The sequence below is a fragment of the Gigantopelta aegis genome, chromosome 3 (genome assembly GCF_016097555.1).
Source record: "Gigantopelta aegis isolate Gae_Host chromosome 3, Gae_host_genome, whole genome shotgun sequence".
NCBI classification, from domain to species: domain Eukaryota; kingdom Metazoa; phylum Mollusca; class Gastropoda; order Neomphalida; family Peltospiridae; genus Gigantopelta; species Gigantopelta aegis.
The window spans coordinates 60842409-60866505 of NC_054701.1; the positions used below are offsets into that span (position 1 = coordinate 60842409).

At 36.1% G+C, this 24097-nt stretch overlaps 2 protein-coding genes across 2 annotated transcripts; one reads left to right on the forward strand and one right to left on the reverse strand.

The window, feature by feature from the left end:
* Window positions 1-988: 988 nt before the first annotated feature.
* LOC121368366 (carbohydrate deacetylase-like) lies at window positions 989-12091 on the reverse strand. Its single transcript, XM_041493060.1, has 5 exons — window positions 11868-12091; window positions 8740-8879; window positions 7605-7704; window positions 4099-4276; window positions 989-2977 (listed from the first exon to the last, which is right to left on the reverse strand). Exons 1-5 carry the CDS (start codon window positions 12043-12045, stop codon window positions 2632-2634), a joined length of 942 nt encoding a protein of 313 aa, XP_041348994.1. The 5' UTR covers window positions 12046-12091; the 3' UTR covers window positions 989-2631.
* A 4245-nt stretch (window positions 12092-16336) lies between these two features.
* LOC121391431 (pre-mRNA-splicing factor SPF27-like) lies at window positions 16337-22708 on the forward strand. The gene is made up of 3 exons (XM_041523073.1): window positions 16337-16560; window positions 19769-20008; window positions 21826-22708. The coding sequence occupies exons 1-3, from the start codon at window positions 16357-16359 to the stop codon at window positions 22012-22014; spliced, it is 633 nt and encodes a 210-aa protein (XP_041379007.1). The 5' UTR covers window positions 16337-16356; the 3' UTR covers window positions 22015-22708.
* Window positions 22709-24097: the final 1389 nt, after the last annotated feature.

A 24097-nucleotide genomic window follows, 5' to 3' on the forward strand; every position in this document is an offset into this window, starting at 1 on the left:
AACCTTAATTGGATATAAGCATGAAAATAAGATGAAATGAATTAATGACAATTTAATTACACCATTGGTAAACATTACACATATTTCATACATTTAAATGTTTTAATATTTGATTGAAATAGTTTGAGCAAATGTATTTCACATTACACATGGTATTAATCATTTTAAGGTTTGAATGACCTGTGAGCAATTTTAGAGTAGAGGAAAGAGTTACACATTTCATGTTTGTAATAGGAACATCTATTCACCAAATGTGAACCACATATTATTTTTATTTGTCTATTCCAAAAGTAATAACTGGATTACAAGGTTATTTCTTTATTAAAGGTGGTGTTGCACAGATGATCTACTCAATAGCCAAACAAAATACAGTAGAATCCCATTGGCTCAACCTCGGAAGGGTCGATTACACCTAAACGCTCAAACCAAAAACGAAGTCCCGAGTTTTTTGTTCGGTAAACCCTTACATTAACTGATGGTGGGTCGAACACGCCCAGGGTCGACTATAAGCCTTTGCTCGGACTAAATTATCGGTCTCGTCTGTGTTATTAGCTATATTTCCCTCGAACTGGTGATCCACCAAATGGAAAACCATTGAAAAGGACCAACAATTGCTGTGCTTGCGCAGTTGGTTATTACAACTTTCGGATTAATGATTTAGGTGGAATGAGCTATAGATGAATCGGATAATTGCAACAATAGCCATGCAATCCTTTCTTTACCATACCTGTCATGTTGTATGTTAAGCGCCTATCGGTAATGATCTTTCAAGTACAGCTAGTGTTAACAGTACCTGTTCCTATTAGCCTAGTGCACAAAACGGCCTCGTCGTGAAGCATTACTCTAAACACGTCTACATGACCAGTTTTAAATGAAACAATTACTCAGCTGTCATCACTTCAGCAACCACACATTTGTAATAAATCCTTGATGAAATTTTTAAGTTTGCAGTTACCAAAATAATATGTATCAAATTCAACTTTCTAAATGATGTTACGGAAATATCAGATGTTGACCGAATGGTTCAGCCGAACTACTCAATGGGTCGAACACTTTCTTGAGCACCGACGGGGTTCGAGCCAATGGGATTCAACTGTATATACATTATACACTGGGCCATGCAAATAAGCCATAAATCAATAAAATAACTGTTTTACAAACACTAGCTGTTTAAAATGTTTTCAAAATGACACATGATAGCAAATGTGTGACTCTGCCTTTAGTAAGTTAACAATCTTTAATTCCTCTGAAATTATGTATTAAACAAATTTAATTTCTTTATGGCAGAACACCAATGTTGCCCATTTGTCGGTGTGGTAACTTAATATAGTCGAATGGAATTTTTTTCCATTTTTGCTGTTGAGAGAATGCAGTTCACACTTCTGTATATAGTTTAGAAGTGGTCCCAGAAACATATTTACAAACAAAATAGCTGTAGCTAACAATGTTGATGGTCTACCTATGCTAATATTCTGTATGTTATTTCACTGAAAAGTGCTTTTGCAAAAATGCAATCTTTCTATGTATGAAGCTGATCCATATTTATATAGTACAGCTTTACAAAAGTATAGTGGTTTGTAACCATACTGAAAGTGCTTTATCAACAGTGCCATATTTCACAATTTTTACGTTCATATGTAATAAATAACTACAAATTAATTGATCCCATGTATATTTGCATATATAAAATTATAATGTGCTTGGATGCTAGGTAAACACAGAGTTGTGTTCAATATGACTAGATTCCAATGACCGATGAGTTACATGAAAACAGCAAATTTGTCAGCAACATTTGTTTTCATTTTAGTACCAGTTCCAACACCACATGAGTGCACCCATCAGCTCAAGGGAGAGTAGAAAGGCCACATACACCAAGTTTTCATCTACTTCACGGGCATGATTTTTTGTGATGTCCTAATAAAACAAAATGTTTTATATTGTTCGCTGACTTAAACAAAAATATTATCAATAAAATATAACTTTAAAATAGATATATTTTTAATAGTTTGATCTCAACGTTTTGATTATATAACTATATAGTTTAATATAACAATAAAAATAAGTATTAAATAAAAATGTCAATCACCAATGAGTGAGGTAGACGACGCCTATCAAGCGATGTGATAAACCAAGCAAAAAAGGTTCAACAACTGGTAAGATACATTTAATAAAATTAATAATAACTAAAAATTTAAATAAAAATAATCCTTTACATTCAGTTTGATCTCAACTTTTTGATAATATAATTTAATGTAACAATAAAATTAAGGATTAAAATAAAAATGACAATCACCCATGATGACGATACATGATACCTCTCACACCAAGTGATAAATCAAAAATGAAAAAGGTTCAACAACCGATATAAAATAATAGATAAATCTTAACTACTAAGAAGTAAAAATACTGTAGTTTTACATTCTTTGGCTTTACAATACTTAATAAAACTAAATATAAAAATGAAAATAACCGTCACCAGTGATGTGCGTTACGTGATGCCAAGAGAAATATCAACCAATAACGGTTCAACAATTGGGATAACAACTTTGATAAATTGCAAGTAAGAAATGGCACTTAAAAATTGGCTAAAAATATTCTGCACCTATAGTATAGATATTTGGCACAATAAATTTACTGCTCTATATGAAAAGCTTTATGGCTGAAAGGCACAAGTTGGATATTATTGTTGCTATAGAATTCCATCATCTCTTCTGACTGCAGTATTTGCATTTCGTGTTCCCGATCGTTGCTCTGTGAAAAGTCATCTGGTCCTACTCCTAAACAGCCTCCATCGTCCCCGGTGATGAATCCAGGATGAACCATCAGCTCGCAGGTCCGTGTTGGCTGGTGTTCAGTGTTGGGGTCATCATCCGTTTCATCACCAAGTGTCTGAAAGGCCTGTGACAACACGTTCTTCAGTCGAGGAATAGTCATATCACTGCCCATCGTACTCAGGCCAACGAATGTGTCAGATGTTCTGAAAGAATTAATAAGAAATGCATGATTATCAATTCTAAATTATTTATCAGTGTTGGACGCTTTAAATTTATTTCTTTGTGAAAATTTTCGACACCATTTTAAGTTGTACGATTTGTTTTAAATTTCAACAGCATGCTTTCATTGCTTGTTTTTTTTCATTTCAACAACAACAAAAATTGTAAAAAGAAAACCTCACACATGATAGTACATTTAACACCTTAAGTTTGAAAAAAGAAAGAAAAAAAGAGAACATGTTTAAATTTGGAAAATGACCATACATAAGTATTATTTGATTTCGACTGTTCTTAATTGCACAAACTATGTCTGAATAAATGCTCTTTTCACCCTGCTTTTTCCATGATTAATACCCACCCTACCCCTGGTGAACTGGACCTGATGTGGACATGCCTGAATCTTCAGTGGATATGAGCATGTCAAAGTTTAATCCACACACACACATGCATGTGTACACAGTTTAAGTGAAACTTGCTGCCCATGTATGTTGCTTTACAGGACCATTTCATAAGTGGGTTTTTTTGTTGTCCCATCCAGAATATGCTGTTATCAGTGCTCGCACTAGAACAAAATTTGGTTAGCCAATTTTAAAATATGTAGAGTATTTCCTTGAAAATTATTAAAATGTGGTTAATTTAAGGAAAGTTTTATTATCAAAAGATTAAATGCTGTGGCCACTTTGTATAACAATTAGAAATTGTTTGTTTCTACTTAATTTCGTGTTTATATCAAATTAAGTTTTAAGCACACACTTCAGCTATCTTGGCTGCCTGTCACAGTGGTTAGTGAGAGATAAATCGGTGTAGTGGTCTTACATCTACCCACCGAGTTGTTAAAACCTGCTCTGGGTGGGAACCAGTACCGGGCTGCAAATCCAGTTTATGTCCGATGCCTTAACTATGACATCACCGAGGCTAGTGCCACACAAAGCCAATTTTCTGTTTTAAAGACTTATCATGACCAAGATAAAAATATTTACAACATTCCAAACTTTATTAATTACTCTTTAGCATGACTTCCATAATCCTCGCAAACGCTGCTACAGCTTACATGGTCAGGATGACATGAGAAATTTAGAAGTAACAGAGCGTTAAATCCTATTACCCAATTCCATGCAAACGAAAGATCTCTTTTGCACATTTTGCTTCTTTATTGACCTTTGCTAAAAAGCTGTAAGAGGAATCCTCCTGGACGATCCAGTCTTCAAATCCAACTTCAATGGGAAGTCTAGTCGTTTTGATATTGTACTCATGCAGAACTTCACAAAACACTTCACAAATTCCTGAAATGAAAAATAGTTTTTTTATCTGATGGAGAAGTTGAAATTTAAAACCTGTGTTACAGTATACTAAAGTTAGCAGAATTTATATTGCATACAAGATTAAAGAATTTGTGTAATTCTCACGACTTTCCCCATGAAAACCTAAAAGTTTGATCTTCACTGTGGTGGGGTTAGGCCATCAGTCTACAGGCTGGTAGGTACTGGGTTCGAATCCCAGTCGAGGCATGGGATTTTTAATCCAGATACTGACTCCAAACCCTGAGTGAGTGCTCTGCAAGGCTCAATGGGTAGGTGTAAACCACTTGCACCGACCAGTGATCCATAACTGGTTCAACAAAGGCCATGGTTTGTGCTATCCTGCCTGTGGGAAGTGCAAATAAACGATCCCTTGCTGCTAATCGGAAAGAGTAGCCCATGTAGTGGCGACAGCGGGTTTCCTCTCAAAATCTGTGTGGTCCGTAACCATATGTCCGACGCCATATAACCGTAAATAAAATGTGTTGAGTGCGTCGTTAAATAAAACATTTCTTTCTTTCACTGTGGGGGTGAGAGACGAAACACAGGCTACTCTTGACTTATAATTAGCAGCAAGATATCTTTAAGCAAGGGGGCGGGACATAGCCCAGTGGTAAAGCGTTCCGCTTCATGCACGGTCAGTCTAGGATCGACCCCCTTCGGTGGACCCATTGGGCTATTTCTCGTTCCAGCCAGTGCTCCACAACTGGTGTATCAAAGGCCGTAGTATGTACTATCATGGCTGTTAACAAAAGTAAAATGTTGTGACTGAAATTTCAAGGTACAGGACATTCAAAATGGTAATGTTTTATATGACAATTGTAGTCCACTTTAAACATGTATTTCTCCCATCCCACACCCTGTTATTTTTTTTTTATTGGACAAAAACATTAATTTGATGGGTCCTGCAGTGAACCTATATTAATGGAAATAGCAGTGGCGTAGGCAAGATTCTGTATTTGGGGAGGGGGGGCACTTGTGTAGTGGGATATGACACTACGCCACTGGGAAATAGTCCTATTAGGCTGACATTTGCTGGGATGTTCTTTCATAAGCTACGGCCCCAGTACGGGCATTTTTTTAAAGTTTGCATTATTACCTGATATTTAGGCTTGACCGCTAGCTGATGGACGGCAAATCAAATATTCAAATACATTTACATCGGGTGGCCCTTGTGTTATTGCAAATTCATTATGGGAGGGGGAGGGGGTCATTAAAAATTGAGGTAAAAGCCAATGTCTGATACTGCATTACGCTAATGTTGAATAGTCCTTTGTTGATCTTTGTGTCATTTAACAATACGTAGCACAAAATCTTGCAGTTTCAATACTCTTCTCCCCTTGTAATGTTTTGTGACCGTGTCATATTTTACTTTGGGGTCTTTAGTAATACATATATGTTAAAATAAAATGGCAATGACTGGTTGCATTTTACTTTATGAATTAACGTTGCACAATAACACCCCCCCCCACCCCCCAAAATTACGTTTTGTCACATCCCATAATTCCCACTCTCCTTGGTGCACGTTGCGTAGTTCTCGAATGATCCCATTATTCAATCGTAAATAATAAAGAAGTAACATACCGCTGGTCTGTAAATGTTATATTTGACCGGATCAACTTTATTATGTTTCAATATCTATAATACGCAATCTAATATTTCCCAGCAGAACTATTACATTGTAACAGTGTTCAAACTCGCACGTGCTGTTCATCATATGATGTGACATCGGGTACGGCCATTACTTCAAAGGGAGTGAGTAGCACATTTAAATTAAAGGTGGGTTTTTTTTCACTTAATTTACAACTACTGTAGTAACTTTTTTTCTTTTTTTTTTTAATTACAAAAACCATACCAAAAATGATTTTAAAAAAATAAAATAATAATAATAAAATATTTTTAAAAAAAGTACGAAACATATGTACACACCTTTTTATAAAATAAGATCGTCTGCTTAAAATAGCACAGCAAATGATAGTGCAGGGTGCACATTAAGTCAATACTTTACTTTCTACGTCCGTTCGGACTATGTAAATAGCGGATTGGACGTGTTGCGATAGATCCCAAATATGTGTTAACGCAAATGGATGAATTAAAACAAAAAGTTGTATTCTTCTACCAAAACTGTATTATATCAGACAATGTAGGCATTATTACTAAAAACTACGACACAACTGACTGTATCAAAACAGGATAAAACTAATTTGCATATCCAGGTCAGACTTGTTCATCACGTGTTCGTAATCGATCGGAAAACCAAAACGAAACTTGTTCGATGTCAGTTTTTTGTTTTTAAATATACACTTAGTTAAATTTTAAAACATTTTTATGAGTTCAAGTATCCGCGATAAGAGCAACTTTGGGAATCTTTATTGGGAAACTGTTGGGTCGTAATTGGGAAAAGGTTTGATATTGGATTGGGAATTTACGTTAGGGGAGTTCATTGGCCCCAAAATGTATGGTAGATTATACCCATCTGATAGGTACCTAAAGTGGGGGTCAGTGGGGCAAAGAAAACGGCCGAAGTAATCGGGTTGACATTACGGAAACCGAAAACGGCCGAAGTGATTCTCATTTAAAAAAAAAAAAAAGACTGAAAAAATTATTTCCACAATTTCTCTGACGACGGAAATCCATCTCACGACAGACAGTTAACAGCCATGTACTATCCATTGAGCCTTGCAGAGTTGAAATCTGAAGTTCATTTTAAAGGGGTGAGACGTAGCCCAGTGGTAAAGCGCTCGCTTGATGCTCGGTCGATTTGGGATCAATCCCCGTCAGTGGGTCCATTGGGTTATTTCTCGTTCCATCCAGTGCATCACGACTGGTACATCATATGCCGTGGTATGTGCTATCTTGTCTATGGGATGGTGCATATAAAGATCCCTTGCTGCTAATCGAAAAGAGTAGCCCATGAAGTGGCAACAGCAGGTTTCCTCTCTCAATATCTGTGTGGTCCATAACCATATGTCTGACGCTATATAACCGTAAATAAAATGTGTTGAGTGCATCGTTAAATAACACATTTCCTTCCTTCCTTCTTTAAGCAAATGATTTCGGGAGTATTCTTGTGGAGAGGCCAGACCTTCTAGTAGGGGACACGAGCCACATTTTTATTTTTAGTTATATAGAGTAGTCTACCCCAAAACAAACACTGTTATCCTCAAGTGGGCGGGAACAGGCCGCAACCCCAGGCTCCCTCCTATTCCGATGGGCCTGATCGTAATTATATGACCTCTTCACATCTCAAACGAGCACTGTGCCACACTATCCCCCATTTTGGAAGAATTTCAATGGATTACAAGTCACTCACCAGGTAACACATTGATGTGGTGATGACCATCAACATGCTGCGGAGCGTGGCCTGCGAGTTTGATGAACAACTCCACCTGAGCTCTCATCTCCCTTCTAACCTGCAAAAACCAAAAACATAGTCAGCATGATGGTTGGACATGTTTGATAGAAAGAAAAGAATTTTTTATTTTATTTAACGACACACTCAACACATTTTATTTACGGTTATATGGCGTGAGACAGGACCACACAAATATTGAGAGAGGAAACCCACTATCGCCATTTCACGGGCTACTCTTTTCGATTAGCAGCAAGGGATCTTTTATATGCACCATCCCACAGACAGGGTTGTGCATACCACGGCCTTTGATATACCAGTTGTGGTGCATGGGCTGGAACGAGAAATATCCCAATGGACCCACTGACGGGGATCGATTCCACACTGGCCACACATCGAGCGAATGCTTTACCACTGGGCTACATCTCGACCCGACATGTTTGATAATTTCACAATATAAAGATGAATTCAGAAAACATTACTATTTCAGTCCAGAAAATATATATATGTAATATTTTAAGAGGATTAAGTATGTTTAACACTGTGTGTGGAACTCAGGGGAGGGGTTGGGGGCAAGTGAGACAATCGCAGTATGTTGCAGTTCTGATGCAGTTTTTACCAGAGTACCATAGGTAAAATTATGTACCCTAAAACCTTGGTAATCAAGTCTCTGAAAACTGCGAAAACGATTGTTTCATTTCTGCATCAATCATACAAATTTCATATTCTCTAAATCGGTTACACAAAATTTTAATTCTCAGAGGCCTAGCAATTAATGTATATAATAAGATTTTGTGACAAATCAAAATCAATTTGTATAAACAAAACCAATCCAATGCCAAAAAATAAACTTATAAAAAATGAAATCCTCAAATTAACATATCTGAGCATAAATACAGGGCATAATTCAACAATAATACTTTGTTTGGTCATTTACAAACTGGACCCCATTCACCCCAAGTTATGAAATAATATTTTGATGAAATATTTGATTCATGGGCAGATATATATATATATAATATGTAGTTGTAGTCGCAAATCATTGAACATAAAAACACTTGTGGATTTCTTTCTGAACAGACTAAAATAAAATAACCTCATCCATGTTAAGTCGTCCCTGAGTCATCTTTTCCCAGAATTCATTTTTATACAGTAAACAGCCATCTTTGTTGAGTAGAGACTTAACCTGTGAAGCTTTACTCACTGGATGACCCTCCGTTAAGTTCATGTGTAAACCTGAAAATATAGCAATCTACATATTACATATTGTATTCAATAACTGAATGTCAATAACATAATTTTATGTAAGAATGATGAAATGTTAAATGACAAAAGCACTAAATAACATTTCATTTTGTTAATGTGCCCTTGATCCGTTAGTTCCAGTTCCATGTGATCCACAAAAGTACAATTCTCAACTTCAGTTACCCATGACCATTTATGAGTGTCATACTTGTAAAAAAATTGCTGTTCAATCACAAAAATTTACATTTTCTTGATGGATTTTGCAATTTATAAAACATAAAGGGTTACATTTTAAAGTTATTAGACTTAATGTCAACGAGAGATATTGACTGGCTGCATATGTATACAATAAATGTAACATAACCAGCAGTACTTTCTTGATATGTTATATATTCAGGGCTCACACTGGAAATTGTTTTAGTTTAGTCACCCTTTTAATCATATTTGGGTTAAATACGTAGTTGCCGATGGCTTTCTTCTTGTAGTGTGTGTATTAGTGAATAATATGTGAAATGTTTTTTTTATAAAGGAACTCGGACCGGGCTCGGTGGCGTTGTGGTAGGCCATCGGTCTACAGACTATTAGGTACTGGGTTCGGATCCCAGTCGAGGCATGGGATTTTTAATCCAGATCCCGACTTCAAACCCTAATCAATGGGTGGAGTAAATCACTTCCACCGACCAGTGATCCATGGTTTGTGCTATCCTGCCTGTGGGAAGCGCAAATAAAAGATCCCTTGCTGCTAATCGGAAAGAGTAGCCCATGTAGTGGCGACAGTGGGTTTCCTCTCAAAATCTGTCTGACACCATATAACTGTAAATAAAATGTGTTGAGTGCGTCGTTAAATAAAACATTTCTTTCTTTCTTTATAAAGGAACTCGAACATTATCGATGTAAAGGCATTTAACACCAAACATTGGATTGTTGTCACAGTGGGAATCTTTGACTACCGTTTGGTAGGCAGCAACTGCGCAGAATTTATATAGATTAGTAGGGATGTAACAATTTATCGATAAGTCGACATGTTGCGATATTCTCTCTACATATCGTAGAGAGAATATCGCAACATGTCGACTTATCGATAAATCACTATTTTGTCGATACTTACGGTTTTTAAAAATCAATATTTGTCATTTGAAGTATCGATTTATTTGAAATAAATGTACATTTTGTCAAATTTAAGTTCAATATGACCATACGCAAACTGCATATCTTGCCCTAGTTTCCATTTCAGTTACCATTATCGGAAATCAGGCCACGCACAGCTGTATATAGTGTTAAGTTAAATTAATTTTGATTGGCTGATATCCAGGTTTGTGGCCAAACGCTTGCTCGAACCAAGCACCTATCAAATTGTTTGAAATGTGCGTCATCTTTGCAAAGCATGCCATTCTTCACAGACAAATTTGAAAATCCGTTTGCGAAGTACAAGTCTGCCGTGTGGCGTTTTTTCAAGTTTCCCATTTATTATGAGAACAGTATTACAAAAGTGTGTAAAAATAAAACAGTGTGTCAGACATGCAAGTCCGTAATTAATTACAATGGCAACACAACAAATATATCACACATTACTCGCCATCATCCATCATTGCTTGACTCCCCTAATCCTACGAAACGTAAAACAGACTAGAGTACATCAAATGTTTGCAAAAAGCTGCAACGTTGAATAAAGTATTTGTTCCAAAACTGCCACTAAATTGTGATCGCAGATCGATAACAAAAAGCATATGCAAGTTTATAGCACATAATTTGCGACTATATTCCGATGCTGAAAATGCTGGGTTTGTTGAGCTTATTCATGCATGTGCTCAAGCCTAAATATCAAATCCAAAGCGGAACAGAAATTAGTACCAAAGTAATCCCAGAACTTTATAAGGTTCAGATCAGGTTCAAATGGAATTAAATCAGGCCCATGTTTTTTAAAACAAATAATTAAACACATTTGTGAACCATTTGTGGCTCTTTTCTTTGCAATCGTCACAAATATAAGTCTGGATTTATTTACATTGTTTGTGATCTATTATTAATACATTAATAATTTTCTAGACCAACAATTAAGCATTTTTTATTGTAAATTTAATATCGCGATACATATCGTGAGGTGAATATCATGATACGTATCGTATCGCAATCCTACTGTATCATTACTACCTATAGATTACCGGTAGTCTCCGATGGCTAAAGAGCGATGATAACTGTCCAAATGTCCATCTAGCTCTCTTACCATCAGAGTGCTTGGACTAATGAAAGGTAGGATTTCAGACAGCGATGAATTAAGCATCTTTGTTGATTCTGAAGTAACTGGACTTGAAAAAATATTTTGGTAGCCCAGCAGACTACTGGGTTTAGATATCTGGTAGCTTGAGTGAGAAATTGTTAGCCAAAACATGCTGGGCTACTGCTAAGGTCGAGCCCTGGACAACATTTGGAGATTTTGTGCAATTCCATGTAATAATTCCAACACTGATTGGTTGTCATAATTGCTCACAATATTTTGCAACATGTTGGTGACATCTCTGCATATATGTGACAATGAGGTGGTGGTTTTGATCAGGCCAGTGCCTGGGTCATGGTTGTTAGAGACTGTTATTAATTTTTAATAATAGGGAGGAAACAACATGGGGGTGCTGAGAGACCAGAGGGTAATGGTTGGGGGGGGGGGGGGGGGGGGATTTACTGGGATGGGAGATGCCTTAATTAGGTCTACAGAGATCACCTCTGTGCACTTTAAATTCATATGATGTATTATGTACAATCATAACAATGTCAAAATGATTGTGCGGTATTTCAAATATTTGTCTGCCATGGATCTTTGAGCTTTTGTGGGTTTTGTTTTTAATTAAGTATTGTACACTACATAACAGCTACATGTATAAATTAAACACACTTTAAATTATAAAACATTCAATGAATAAAATAATTTTAAAATGTACAACAATCTTCTGGGAGAACTAGAGGAACTTTTGTCATAAAGCCTACCCAATGGAATATTGTGTTTCTTTGCTTCAGCAATAGCATGACTTGTGTGACGTGCATTGATCATCACGGAAGTGTTTGTGACGGCACCTTTAAGAAAACATTCAACAATGCCGACATTTCTCTCTTTTCCATAACCAAAATCATCAGCATTTACAACAAGAAGTTTTACTGAAGACATTTTAGAATATTTTTAAAGTATTTGATTCCCAATGCCTAAACTAAAATTTATCCATCCCTATTCCCCTTCTTCCAGAAAAAGGTTAAAAAAAGCACATCCACGCACTTCCTTCTTCAATTTTGCTCCCTTTTTGCAGGAGTCACCCACAAACGTCTTTCAGCATGTACACAGTAAAATGTAACATTAAATGCTCAATGTTGTGTCTTACAACAACAACAAGTTTTTTCAGTATTAAGGCCATAGGCCCAAAATACACCAAAAAACCCATATATATTTTGTCGCATGCAAGTGGTTAACTTACAAAACATCATCACTTAGCTTTCTTATTACAAATACCTGATATAAAAACAATGACAAATTGTACAGCAATAGTTCATTTGTAGATGAAATCAGCTTCACAAAAATAATCGAAGGTAGAAAATGCGAATATTTATTAATAAAATAAAAAAAGAAACTTTTTTCTTAAGTTCGTATACTTTTTACACTCGAGTAATACATGTAGTTGGTCTTCAATAAAAAAATATCTCATCATTATTTCTACAAAAAGGGCACCATCTTTGTTCATAAGTTATATTGTTAAATTTGCCAGTGTCTACAGCTAATCCAAAGTTATTGCATCTAAACTTCGACAAGGCCCTTTTGATATGTACCGCAAAATTAAGTTGCAAGTATCGTTCGATATTCAAACGAGATTTATATTGCTTGTAATAATAACATGAGGCAGATATATTTATATCAGCTAACCACTGTTGCTGTAAATTGTCACAGAGTCTCTGTTTAAACAATGAGATAAACAAATCAATATTACCTACTTCCTGACATAGCCTTACAGCAGACAACAATCCATTATAAACGTTAGGTACAATATATTTATATTTTCCTAAATTACAGCCATGTCGTTCTTATAAACGAAATTTTAATTGCTACTGGATGGAAGGGAACTCTTTTTACGTGCCCCTATCCCGGAGGTTCAAGCACGCCCACCCCGGACTTAGCCTCTGACATCGCCAGTGACCAAATCTGGGGCTGGAAGAGGGGGAGGGGGTCAGTCTGAGGTGGACTGAATTTTGAAAATTTTGGTACAGTTGAGAAACTAGGCAGTTCCATTAATTTAAAATGTATTTTTAACACTATTTCCTCATCATCCATCCGCTGTAAACATGCCTACCTGTACAATACATGTCCAATATAGAGCGATCCGCGAAAATATTTATCTGTATCCGAAGTTAACTAGAGGTGGGACGTAGCCCAGTGGTAAAGCGCTCATCTCATGCGCAGTCGGCCTAGGATCGATTCCCGTCGGTGTGCCCATTAGGCTATTTCTCATTCCAGCCAGTGCTCCACAACTGGTGTAACAAAAGCCGAGGTATCGTGCACTATCATGTCTGTGGGGTCATACTTATAAAAGAACTCTAGCTAAAATCTGTATTTTTGTGTGTGTGTGTGTGTACATGTGTGTGTACTGTTACAAACATAGTGGGAAGGGTGCATCGTCCTGAAGAGTGGCAGTTCTGCTATAAACAATTAAAGCTGTCAACACGATTCATGGGAGGAGTCAAGAATGTCCTTGTCAAAAGTTCCGTAAGTATGATTTTGAAAATGATAATGGCTTTGCTGTTCATTTATTTATTTCAACTTATTTTCGCGCTTATATCCATTTAAGGTTCAAGCACGGTGCCCTGGGCACACCTCAGCAATCTGGGCTGTCTATCCAGGACGACGGTTAGTTGTTAGTTGGCTAGTGAGAGAGAAGAGGGTGTAGTGATCTTACACCTACCCATTGAGCCTTTAGGAACTCGCTCTGGGTTGGAACCGCTACCCATGGGCGAACATAGGGGGGGGGGGGTTCGATGGGTTCGACCCCCCCCCCCCCCCCCCCGAAATCGCTTTTTTTATAATTTAATATATCTGACATTATTATATTTACTCAACATAGAAATATATGCCCAATATCTCTGCAATCTATTTTGGAACCCCCCTTTTCAAAACTCAACATAGAAATATATGCCCAATATCTCTGCAATCTATTTTGGAACCCCCCTTTTCAAAATCCTATGTACGCCCATGCTACCGGGCTGCGAACCCTGTACCTACCAGCCTGTATTCTGACGACATAACCACTGCGCCACCGAGGCCGGTTTGCTGTTCAGATTAGTTTTAATTACTAAACCATACTATAGTAGACCTAATCGCCTAGAAGGGGATGGGTGAGGTGAATGTGTAACGGCTAAATGCAAATTTATAAAATCTAAGTCTATTGAGAAGGGATACCAATTGCATATAATTATATTATTTTATTTATTTTAACTTGACTGTCTTGCATATATCCACCAAATAAAGGCTTAAGTACAAATTGTCTTGAGTGTACACCTCATGATCAACTATCTAAGATGTTTGTCCAGGATGGCGTAATATTTTAGGACTATAGCTATTGATAGTTAGTGAGAGAGAGAGAGAGAGAGAGAGAGAGAGAGAGAGAGAGAGAGAGAGAGAGAGAGAGAAGAGAGAGAGAGAGAGAAAAAAAGAGAGAGAGAGAGAGCGAGAGAGAACGAGGCAGAGAGAGAGAACGAGGCAGAGGCAGAGGGAGAGAGAGAGAGAGAGAGAGAGAGAGAGAGAGAGAGAGAGAGAGAGAGAGAGAGAGAGAGAGAGAGAGAGAGAGAGAGAGAGAGAAGTCGGTGTAGCGCCTTGAACACCTCCTCCATTGTACATAACTGTTTGAATGTATTGAGCCTTTAAAACCATAGATCGATGATCTGGAGTCTGTCGGCTACTGGGAGGCGAACCCTACGCGCCCAAGGTAGGAAGTGAAGAAGTAGTCTATTCTTTAAAAAAACAAGAACCCGAGACCTACACATCGGTCTTAAAGGTTCAATGTCAAAGTTGTATAACAGCGGTTTCCCGCCAAAACTTACAACCAACTAATTTAATTTACTAGCCGAAGAAAAAGTATTTTCATTAGAAAATGATCGGCAGAAATGACCGATTTCATTTCAGAACACCGTGCCGTAACGTTAAAGTTTGTTTTGTTTATCGACACCACTAGAACACATTGATTTATCAATCATCGGCTAGCGCTCGCTTGATGCGCGGTCGGTTTGGGATCGACCCCCGTCAGTGGGCCCATTGGGCTATTCTCGCTCCAGCCAGTGCACCATGACTGGTATACCAAAGGCCGTTGTATGTGCTATCCTGTCTGTGGGATGGTGCATATAAAAGATCCCTTGCTACTAATGGAAAAAAAATGTAGCGGGTTTCATCTCTATGACATAGTCAAAATGACAATATGTTTGACATCCAATAGCCGATGATTGATAAATCAATGTGCTTTAGTGGTGTCGTTAAACAAAACAAACTTCTTCTATTGTAAGTCAAACATATGGTAGTAATTTTGACATTTTACTCTTAGAGAGCAAACCCGCTAAATTGTTCAATTAATAGCAAGGGATCTTTTATATGCATCATCCCACAGACAGGATAGCACATAGCACAGCCTTTGATATACCAGTCGTGGTGGACTGGCTGGAAATGAGAAATAGCCCAAAAGGTCCACCGACGGGGATCGACCCTAGACAGACCGCACATACCGTCTGTCTAACTGTAAACTTGTTAGCTTTTATGGATTCGACGATTTCGTAAGATTTATTACGACGTGAATGCCTCAAGATCTGTTTAGGCGCTGTCATTGACATTACCATTTCGATATTCTTCGAATTATTTATGCAAATACTATGTGTGTGATCAATTAATTTGCAGTTATTTATCATAAATGAATGCACAAATAGCTAAATATGGCACTTATAACACTAATATTGCATATTTAAAGCCCAATTATTTAACCACTAGACTAGGTTGGAGGAGCGGAACGTAGCCCAGAGGTAAAGCGTCCACCTGATCATGCGCCTTCGGTCTGGGATAGATCCCGCTGGTTGGCCCATTGGGCTATTTCTCGTTCCAGTCAGTGCACCACAACTGGTAGGCCTATATCAAAGGCGGAGACTTGTATGTGCCATCCTGTGGGTTGACGCATATAATATACTCCTCGCTACTCATGGAAAAATTTACCGTTTCCTCTCTCAGACTATATGTCAAAATTACTAAATGTTTAACAGCCAATAGCCGATGATGATTAAATCAATGTGCTCTAGTGGTGTCGTTTAACAAAACAAACTTTAACTTTATCTAGAGTGGTACCGAAGCCGAAGGAAATGTAGAAAAAACAAAACGACCGATACTACTGTTAGGGTTACGCTCCTACGCGCCCAAGGTAGGACGTGAAGAAGTAGTCTATTCTTTAAAAAAAAAGGAAACAAAATGGCTGGAGAAGTTGTGGTGGACGCATTGCCATATTTTGATCATGGCTACGACGAAACTGGGGTGCGAGAAGCTGCTATCGCTCTTGTCGAGGAAGAAACCAGACGATATAGGCCCACAAAAAATTACTTAGACTATCTATCTTCTGCTACTTACAATAACTTTGAAACAGAATTAATGAAAAATGAATTCGAACGTCTGCAGGTGTGTTTTTTCGAATGTTGATCAACCCGCCCCAAAACCAACTCGCCCTCTGCCAACTCGTCCCAGTGTTGGTCAACTCGCTGCAGTGTTGATCAACTCCCTCCAGTGTTGGTCAACTCGTTCCAGTGTTTAGACGATTCGCCTCAAACTTTACTCAGTTACTGTCCATAAAGAATTGTTACGAAATTAAAAATTGACTTCTACAACTTTGGTGTCATTTTATTTATCATAGAGTAATCAATAATCACGCACGTCACATTTTTCTAAACTTCGCAAGCATGAGTGAACTAGTGATGTCACATTTATCAACAAATTATACAATAACTCTTCCTGATCTGTTAACAGAATATATCTACAATGAAAAACATTTTGATAAGTGATTTACATCATATGTTTTTTCATGAATGAAAAGTCATTTTTCTCAGATACCAAATATAAGAGTCCAGAGACTGAAATTGCCGAACAAGTAAATAGAATGGAGTGTGCGACTATTTGTCACGTGTTACGTAGTACGCCAAATGTGGGTTCTATTTAAAAACTTGATTTGGCAAATAATTTGACAGTAAATGTTAATAACAAATAGTGTGTTATATACGGCAAAGGACCAACTATTTAAATAAATAGTATTTTTTAAATTTCTTTTCGGTTACACATGTTTACTTTATGGTTTGTTCTTAGGTACGCGACTATTGATTATTCCAGGATATTAATATTACAGTGAAACTCTGCTATTACGATCACTTATTAAAATGGTTTTATATTGGCGGGATCCTAATGTCGGATAAACAGTCATGAACTGGCAAGACTATTTTAATGACGGGAAAGAGTTCAACCTGTATCCCACTGTATCGAAGGCTCTAAAGACTAAATCTAACCCTAAAACTGACCTTAACCATTGAAAGGATGTTACGGGTCGCACTCATGCCTAACGATGTTTGTGAGTTTGTCCCTTGTATCCTTAAAGGAATAATCAGACAATACTTTTGGACTCCGACTGGTGGGGTGCATATTCAACAATATTTAATGCACATTATTGCTTAAAACTTTCGTATATTTAATTAATAAAATGGTAAAGATATGAGTTGACCAACTGCTGGGGCGAGTTGGTTTTAGGGTGAGTTGACTTGCTCCCATTTTTTCAGATCGACAACCATATTTTTTTTTTTTTTTTGACACTTTTTGATTTTATGATATTAAATGTGGTAGATGATAAAACAAGTTTACTTTAATTTCTTAATGTCTCATCAGTAATGGAATCAATGAATGATTATGAATGCTTCACAACACCCCAGCACAAAAATACATCAGCTGTGGTAAAAGATGTTAAAATATGAATGAATTGTCAGTAATGGTTGCTGGTCAATTTATGCCATTATCATATCGTATATTGTAGTTATTTCTGTAACAGCATTCAAATTTTACCATGGCACCGACAGCAAGTCCTGTGATTGCCCTCGTTATTTGCTGTTTGCCCCGAAAAGTGGATGTTCTCAATGGCAACAAAAATGCCACAGTGCCCTTCCAAAACATCCCATTTTCACTTGTCCAATGCAGTTTCATTTGGAGCAATCAAAAACATCTTTCTTGCACTTGAATAAAACAAACCACTTATTTGGACAAGTATAAATATTGGCAGACAAGTAGATTTCTAAATCAATCTAATTTTAGCTCCACAATTACATGTGGATCTAACACCAGCCAGTTGGAGCTCATGTCCACCAATCAAAACCTTACTTGCAGAATACTGCCAGTGATTTAAAAATAATTTGAAAACATTCCGAATTATCCTGAGGGTATACAACATGTTTCGTGTGAATTACAAATGCCTTAAAACATGTTTTATTTTATAAAATAAATAATTTGTAATGTAAAACTGAAGACTGATTTAGTTGGGGTTTTTTATAAATAAATAAATAAATAATTTTTAATGTAAAATTGAAGACTGATAACCCAACCCATACGTATTGGTATGGTTCGCTGTACTGCGGCCACTAAAATAGACTCGCCCGATATTTTTAGAATTTGTATGCTCCCAAATAACGTTATAAAAGGCGAAGTGTGATTGGTCAATATTTAAAATATTATTTACAGACGAAATGTTACCTGGACATTGGGGACTACGCAGTGTTGTTAGTTTTAAATCACTGGCAGGATTCTGCAAGTAAGGTTTTGATTGGTGGACATGAGCTCCAACTGGCTGGTGTTAGATACACATGTAATTGTGGAGCTAATTTTAATTAGATTGATTTCTAAATGTACTAGTCTGGTGGACTAGTGAACATTTCTGATTATTTGTACCACTGTAGTTATGGTATCAAGTTGTTTCATACCATAGTCCATTTGTACTAGTTGGTAGAGGGGATGATTTTCAGTTTCAAATTAATTTCGATAAGTTTACAACAAATAAAGTGAAATTCTTACATATGAATTTCCATGAATTATAATCGACACACTCAAAGTTTTACAAATGTAAATTAAGTTGTTTGATGAATGGATCAGTTACAAATGACCAAAGAAATGTTGGGGTTTTTTTTAAAAGTCATCAAAATGTACCGTATACCTGTTGTGTAATCCGCACTAAAATCACATTGAGGCCTGGAGATAATTTTGTTGGCAGTGCCAGTCAAAGTGATCTATCAGTTTGAGTCTGTTACATCATTTCATCCTAACTTTGATCTTCATTTCGTGTGAGATCTAGTTCAGTTGGTAGAGCGCTCACCTCAAAGGATCAAACTGCCTCAATGGACCTATTCTGTGATTGACTATGAATTAACTCTTTAACATTAAAGGGACATTCCTGAGTTTGCTGCAATTTTTAAGATGTTATCGACTAACAGAGACTTTTTAACGATTGTAATTACATATCAAATATTTTTTTCTGCATAATATATTAGTGGCTGTATATTAAATGTGTTTCTGATCGTTCTAATATTTGTACAAGTGTAAATTTAATTTTATTTCCAAAAATATTGTTTTTTGTACGTACGAAATTATTTGAAGACAAAATCCAGTTTCGGCTTCTTAGAAATATTAAGATGACCAGAAACACATTGAATATACAAACACTGATATTCTAAACAAGAAATATATTTAATATGTAAGTTTGATCGTAGAAATATTTTATTAGTCGGAAACATTTTAAAATGCAGCAAACTCAGGAATGTCCCTTTAATAGTACGAACTGACTTTTTTTTTGCTTGTATTTTAGTCCCGTCTCCCAATGGAAATGATGAACATGAAGCGATATGAGCTGCCAACTCCGACTGCTGGTAAAATGACGGACGTATCTGCATGGATGGAGTGTGTTGAAAACTCTCACGCACAGCTTGAACACCAGGCATTGCGTATTCTCAACTTGGAACTGATGTACGAGAATGGATCGAATGCCTGGAAGATGTATAACAGCATTTTGGTGCAGATGATTGATTCGGCTCAAAAACAACTTCAGGTAAATGTAATCAACTTCAGCCTGTAATTTTTATGTAATCTGTTTTCTTGTCAGCCTGTATATATATGTTTTTAGCTGGTTTAATTGGAATCTATGGTGGAGTTAACAAGTTTTGTACAAAATTTTGTCCACAAGGTGGTAATTTGAACCTACTTATGTATATATATGTACTTAGTAAGTGTGGCATTAGTTTTTAAAATTTATAAAAACAGTATAAGTGGATTTAATTAATTTGAGGGGCCTAATCTATGTACATGTATTAGACCTGTATCTCCATAAGTTTTTTTTCAACAATTTTGGAGGGTTTAACAGGGAAAAAAAAAATTTCAAAAAAAGATTACTGTTTAATTAAACAGTTCATTGAAGTATGGCCTCAAATATGTTAACATTTTTTTTACTAATGAGGCGTACGATCTCACTCACATGCCAAGACAACAGTCCACTTTTACCAAATTAAAAATGCTACCTACATTGTTTTTTTGTTTAGTGTTTTTTTTTTTTTGTTGGTTGGTCTCTGAAATCTTAGTAAGTGTGGACAAATGAGATACTTTTAAAATTTTCCAGAGTTGTCCTCCTTACATGTAAAAATTGATATTTTAATACTGTTAATAAAAAGTTCCTGTGTTAAACTATCACACCTAACTCTTCATATAAAATAATGAAAGAAAGTCATTATATTGCGATGTACGGCCTTTGAAATCATGTGCAGAAATATTTCATATGTGCATATAGGATTAAAAAAATACTTTTCAGGTAGGGACTTTACAGGCGAGATATACGGTAGTTGTACCATCTCAGGGCTTCTAGATTAATTATGGTAGCCCCACTCCCATAGCTAGTGATATTCAGTTTTGGGCTAGTAAATAATTGCTATTTCCATGCCCAACGGCTAGATAATGTTTTGGGGGTCAAATGCTACAGTTAAATATATTTTGTAAATAAGACTATCCTGACCCCACCCCAACCCCTAATGTTAGTGTTTTTAAGCTCTATCTCCCTCTTTAGGTGATATATCTGATTATTACTATTATTTAGTAAACTTGTATTAAAGGGACATACCCTAGTTTTTAAACACTAAGGCATATTTTTTACTAGTAGAGCCGTTTTTGGTAACTGAAATCATACTTTACTTAGATTTTATTGTTTATATTATCCATTTCCATACATTCGAAGTGTTTTTGGTGATTCTGGTGTTTTTAATATCGCAAAATGCATTTCTCATATGTTTAAAAACGCACGTGCGTCTGAGAAGTAACTATTACGGAGTCGAGTTTGTCTATTTTTAGAGGGTGTTTCACCATTTTAAAGTCACAAACTCATATTTCACTCATATTTCACTCAGTTGTAACTTTATCCAAATGTGTTGCAGGTTTGTATATTTACATATTGTATGTCCCTTTAACTTAAAAGTAAAGTAGGGCTAGTGCATTTTTAATCATGGCTAGCATATTTTTTAAATGACTGATCCCATGGCTAGTGGATTTTATACAAATTCTAGAAGTGCTGCATCTTATTGTATACACACACTAATTTAGAATTGAAAAAATAAAAATGATGTGTCCCATGCTAAAAAAAGGGATATGTTTCATCAAAATGGGGGAAAATTACATTCATCAGTACATTTATAGTGTTTCATCATATTCCGCATTCTTCTGGGGAGGTTCCGGATTATACACTTGAACAGTTGAATATATATATATATATATATATATATATTTTATTGTATATGAAATACTAATTGAGATTTTAGAATTCCTACCATAGGATTAGGACAGCCACAAATTATTAAAATGTTTTGTTTTGTTTTTTACGATTAGGATTTGCGAAAGAAGATTCAGGAGATCAACTGGCAGCGGAAGAACGAGCAGACGCAGGCTGGGGCGAAGTTAGAGGAGCTGGAGGCGAGCTGGGTCGGTCTAGTGAGTAAGAACTACGAGATTGAGCGAGCCTGTGCTGAGCTCGAGAAGGAAGTCATGGAGATGGAACAGCAGAGAGGAGCGAGATGATGACGGCTTCTACAGTGCTTGTGTATAATATACCGCAAATGGTCTGGACACACAATGTTGAATTTCAGATCTGATTGCTCATAGTGACTGCTGGATTTATATTGGCTATGGCAATTCTGGAAAGTCACAGAATGTGCTAAATTAATTTTTTAGGCATGGAAAGTCATGCAATTTTAAAAAGTGGGAAGTAAAAATTGGTTGAAAATGGGAAGTAAAAATTGGTTGAAAATTATTTGTTTTTCTGGTTTAGAATACTAAAAAAGAAAAGAAAAAAGAATTGGAATTTGCATTGAAACATTGTGATTATGTTGGTGATTGCAGAAAAACCTCGACTCCTATAAAAGGTCATGTAAAATATGTTTAAAAGTCATGGAAAGTAAAGGAATTTGGCTGATTACAAAGGATGTGAAAATTTGCAGAAATAGGGAAATGTTTGCATCTGTGAGCTTTGATGATACCAGCAGAAATTAACTAAGTACATTTTAGTTTGGTGCATATAACATCAGTGTGACAGTGGCATCACCCACTCAACTTCAAATTTTCATCCTGACACATTCTAAGAGAGCGAGAGAGAGAGAGCGAGAGCTCAGTACTTGTGTCTTCCTGACGTAACATTCATCTTGGTATCTCTAAAATTCATGCTTCATATTGTCATGTACACATCATGTGTTGATTAAAACAAATGTTTAAAATACTGTGTAGTTCTTGATATTGATTTTTGTAGTTGTCTGGTCCATCACAGTTTGGTTTCTGCAAAATATTATTATTATAACACATACAGTGTATAATGAGTTTTATTTAGTAAAACATTTTTAATACATATACATGTATGTACAAGTTTTTGTGTATCATATTTTATAGTCTGTTATATGTTTAGAGAAGCCATTCATCTAGTTTTGGAGTTATGCCCCTTGACAAAGTTAAGAATATATATTTTAGTTTGGTATATAAGTCTTTAGTGTTATAATATTGTGAAAGTAGTTGACGAAAAAGTAATATTTCCAAGTGACTGGGTCAGTTTCATGGTCTATTATGTCCTGACATTGTCAGTGGTCAAGTATGCAACAAACCCTAATATTAAGTAATTAAATGGGGTGTGACGGACAACAGTGAAGTATTCTGTTATTTACAATTCCACAGAAACCAGGTTTAAAAGTTGTAATATTTTTTTTATTTATAACAATTTGTGGCATTTATGTGCATCTACCCTTGCATACTAAACGTATGATATAGCGCAATCAGTTTTATTAAGGAACATTCCCGAGTTTGCTGCATTGTAAGATGTTTCCTACTAATAAAATATTTCTACGATTAAACTTACATATTAAATATATTTTATTGTTTAGAATATCAGTGTGTATATTCAATGTGTTTCTTGTAGTCTTAATATTTGTAAGAAGCCCAAACTCAATTTTGTCTTCAAATAATTTAGTATGTCGAAAAAAATGTCTTTTTTAGGAAATAAAATGAAATTTAACCTAGTACAAATATTAGAATGATCAGAAACATGTTTAATATACAGCCACTAATATTTTATGCAGAAAAATGTATTTGATATGTAATTACAGTCGTCAAAAGGTCTGTTAGTCGATAACATCTTAAAAATTGCAGCAAACTCAGGAATGTCCCTTTAACTTGTTCATGATATTTCATTGATCAGTGTGACTGTGTATCATCACCGTGGAGCAGCCAATCAGGTTTCTTCAAGTAGATCTTTTACATGTTGCAAATGTGTGTGTAAGAATATGGAAAAGTTGATTTGAAATCCCTCGGAGCACTAAGAATTGAACAATTTGTCAGAAGCATGCCTCATACACACTACTTGTCAATAGATGGTATTGATACCATTATAATACAGTTAAACGTCGGTATTTTAACCTTTATACTCTCAAAGAGGTCAGGATATCTTGAGATTGAAAGAAAGAAATGTTTTATTTAACAATGCACTCAACACATTTTATTTATGGTTATATGGCATCAGACATATGGTTATGGACCACACAGATTTTGAGAGGAAACCCGCTGTCGCCACTTCATGGGCTACTCTTTCTGATTAGCAGCAAGGGATCCCACATGCAGGATA